This window comes from Perna viridis, chromosome 6 (assembly GCF_037379345.1).
Source record: "Perna viridis isolate PV_CMFRI_1.1 ecotype Kerala chromosome 6, ASM3737934v1, whole genome shotgun sequence".
Taxonomy (NCBI): Eukaryota; Metazoa; Mollusca; class Bivalvia; order Mytilida; family Mytilidae; genus Perna; species Perna viridis.
This window is the reverse complement of record NC_142450.1, coordinates 20506207-20510035: the sequence shown is the minus strand read 5'-3', so window position 1 is coordinate 20510035 and position 3829 is coordinate 20506207. Positions and strand designations below refer to the sequence as shown.

Sequence of the window (3829 nt, the reverse complement as noted above, 5' to 3'; positions counted from 1 at the left end):
GATATTAATAAAATTTTCAAATTTTTTCGAAAACTCCTGGATCCATCACTGTCATTAAGATAAAACAAATAAATTAAGAATTGAATAAATTCAAAGCGTGACCTTAATTCAAGGACTCAACGTGATTTTACGTACATGAACATATTATATACAAAGATAAAATAATGTTTAAGGGAACATTCAAACTCAAAGGCGGAACTTAAATTAAAGAAACCCGTTTGAACTCACTGCCAGCATGACTACATTGTACTTCTGCTAAACAGTTGATCAATTTTATAAACGACAGTTCGCCTCAGTAATATCTCTTAGTTCATTTTACGGTATGTGATTATTAAAGAAATCCCAATGTGGTTGGTATTTGCTAAAAAAAAACTCTGTCTATCAATTGATTATTGAGACAGCTTAGTGTACATGTACATTTGATAATTTAATTGTTGAATTTGCTATTGGTTAAAATGGATATAAAAATACTGTTTCTGTTGACAGGTACATTAATCTCTGCTTTACGAAACGAATTTTTACCACAATGTACATGCATCAGTATAGATTTTCAAATGAGCAATTTAACTACTTTAGACCACAAAGTTACCGTAAAGATTTACAGAAACCTTGAAAGTTACAAGTGAGCTCGAATATTGAACTAGACTTGAACTGCTGTTTTGGGGGAATGAACACAAGCTTTTCGTCTTACTTATTAATGAACAAAAGAAACAAAATACGTTTGCACATTTTCTTTATCACAGTTGAGCTTATTACTTCAAAGGTAATGCATAGTTTAGAACTGGGATTAATGAGATTAAAGGTTAAACCTCATGGTTAATGTTTAATCCAATATCAACTCCCGACAGATAAATCCGGATTTCCATACTCAGTGTTAAGATCAGACGTAAGAAAAGTACTATCCCGTTCTAATTTATCAATATTTTCTTTCGTAGATTCTCTAATTTCACTCTCCTTTTGAATATCGCTTGCGTTCAAGTATGAAATGTTAGCATCCCTAACGCCCGAAATAATATCTGAGGTTCTAGGAGATTTAGCACTTCGTTTTTCCTCAACGCTATCCATTTCCGGTTCCTGTGACGACGGCTCGGCCACATTTGATTGAAATGTCGACTCTAGACCGATGTCGATTGTTGTCGTCGGTTTCTTTTGCGTAAATCCTGTGCTTGAGTCGTTAACTGCTGGGGTTACCCCTTCACTTTCTTGCGTATTAGTAGCATTGTCAAACTGACTTGGCACTGTGATATCGTTACTTTTGATTTTCAGTTCCTCTTCGGATTCACTCTCGGCAATATTTTCTAATGCACTTTCTAAGTTTCTTGTATTTCTAGTATCTATGAATCTGTCGTCCTCAGACCTACTCGGACCCCAGTCTTGCATCTCCAACTTTTCTGGGGTTGATTGAAAAGATACCTGAGATTTTTCTCTTGTTTTGCGTCTCTTTTTCGGTGTATTCATTTGCTGAGCTTTCCTAATTTGCAGTTCGCCATTCGTTAGATTGATAGACGGCGGTGGATAATATTTGGCTAATTCACTGGGTGATATATCAAACGGAAAGTAGTCTCTAGACCTCTTGAACTTTTGTAAATCGATCTTTAGCTGGTATGTTAGCTGGTGTTCAACTTTTGATGCTACACCGAACTTACTTAAATGATGAAGAGCATTGTTGATTTTGCTGATTTGATGATATGGAGAATACGATTCATTCATACCCTCTAAATCCTCAAAGGCAACTCTTTGTTTGTTATTTCTTTTAGCCAAGTTGGAATAAGAAATTTTAATTGAAGGCAAAGTTCCCTTTTTGTCAAAGGAATCGTAATACGGCGATGAAGAGCGAGTAGTTAAATCTGACTGGGGGCTTTGTGTCATTACATGACGAGAAATATAATTCGGTAGGCTTTCCATGCTCTGTAGCTGCTGCCACATGCCATTCTTCTTCATTGAATTTCTGTAAGGAACAAAATAACTGAGAGGACGTCGTACTGATCCGTTCGGCTTGAAGCTATCTCCTCTAAGATTAATATACATCCCCGGTTCTTCTATCTCCTTCCGCTCCAGACAGGACTGCAAAGCAGTGTGTTGCTTTGTTGGACTATCAGAATGCTGGATTTCCATAAGAGTTGTTTTACTTCTCTCATCTCGAGTTATAAATCCAGGAACCAGACTTTGAGAATGTTCTATTTGTTTAACGGTTATAGTTTCAGCTTGAGGATGAATATGGTTTTTAGATTTACATCTCGGTGACAAGTGTCCACTGTTATGTTTAGATCTCTCTTGCTTTGGTTCACTGGGACTGTTTCCTACGACTAAGTCAATTTTTTCCGGAGCTGGTTCAGGAGAATTGTAAACCTCAGTCTTTTCCCGTTTTCTCCTATTTGATAATGGCTTTGACGGCGGTAGCATGTCGTAAAATGCCGGAAGGCTCTTCTCCCTTCTCCATACTTTTTTAACAAACGGTTTTAACTCAACAATCGGTATAGGGTCTGCAGATTCATTGTCAAATATATACTGTTTTTCCATTGATAAGTAGGTCTTCTGTCGCTTGAACTCTGTTCTACAGGCCCCATGGGTCGTCGAAATAGACGAATACGAACTAGCCGACATGACTTAGAAAAATGAAACTTTAAAACACCAAGAACTATTTAACTATTCCATTTCGAAAACAGATGGTTATCAAAGTATTGAATTGCAATTTATCCATGAAATTATAAAATAATTCCAGACAAGACGTTTAGATTCATTTACTTACTACAGAGAATAAATTCCTCGGTAAATACTGCTAAACTGAGAGTAATTATGCTTAAAAATCCTTTTGTCAACCTCGTTTCCACTACGTTGGTGTTTTTCAATATTAAATCTTTATTGTTGATATTTCACGGAGAATGTTTTCATAAAAATCAGGTTTGTATGTTGATAATTCTTTTTCTAAATCCAATTTCATATGTAAATAGTACTAACATCCTAACACATACAATTCACACGTTGTAAAGAACACTGTTGAGTAGATTATTGTACATTTAATTTTTTTCACGGAACTATCTGCGATTACATGTACACAATCGTCAATCCATGTTGGTAACCATTCAAATTTCTCCTTTTATTTCGTTTCCATTTAGTCACATATAGAGTATTGAATATCCTTAAGATTCTAACAAATATAAAATACTGCTCGCTTCACTGGCGTGAATATTAATTGTATTATATTTTTTGTACCCTTATATTCTGTCAAAAGGCGATATAGATTTAAAGGTATTGTCGTTGCCAGTTTACAGACAATTCGTTCTAATCAATCTTATACCAATTGATTTTCGCAGCGCTTCGCCTCAACCTACGTTTTACAGTTGTCATGTGCAGATTGTTTTTGAAACGTATTAAAACTCAGCCAATGAATCAACACAATCTCAGGCGTATATCTCACCGATTTATGGTCACTTAAGACATACCGCAACCCTATTTCAATATTCATACGAGTATATAATTACGGGAAATATAATTGAACGGGTATTTAACTGATCACAAAATCAAAATTGAGATTAAATAGATAAATTGATGCGTTTTAAACTTAAGTAAACTTCAAACACTAGCAGTCTGACACATATTTATGTTTGAAGATATATATGAATTTAAACAATTTTCGATCGATAAGACTTTGAAGCACCTATTTTTCAATACTCCGATTTATTGTTGTTTTAAAAGTCAAGGGGAGAGCTAATCCTATGTACAGATCGAGGACGACCCATAGAAAGTCAAAAGGATGTCATCTATTTCAGTGTATACATGAATGAAATAATATATCCATGGAATGTATTAAATGAAGGTATATAACGCA

At 35.0% G+C, this 3829-nt stretch overlaps 1 protein-coding gene across 1 annotated transcript; it reads right to left on the bottom strand.

Moving 5' to 3' along the window:
• Nucleotides 1-716: 716 nt before the first annotated feature.
• LOC148614021 (uncharacterized) lies at nucleotides 717-3425 on the bottom strand. The gene has a single exon (XM_088587765.1). The coding sequence runs from the start codon at nucleotides 2602-2604 to the stop codon at nucleotides 835-837; it is 1770 nt and encodes a 589-aa protein (XP_088443891.1). The 5' UTR covers nucleotides 2605-3425; the 3' UTR covers nucleotides 717-834.
• Nucleotides 3426-3829: the final 404 nt, after the last annotated feature.

Coding starts and splice junctions, on each gene's coding strand:
- LOC148614021 (XM_088587765.1), bottom strand. CDS start 2,604: ATGTCGGCTAGTTCGTATTCGTCTATTTCGACGACCCATGGGGCCTGT.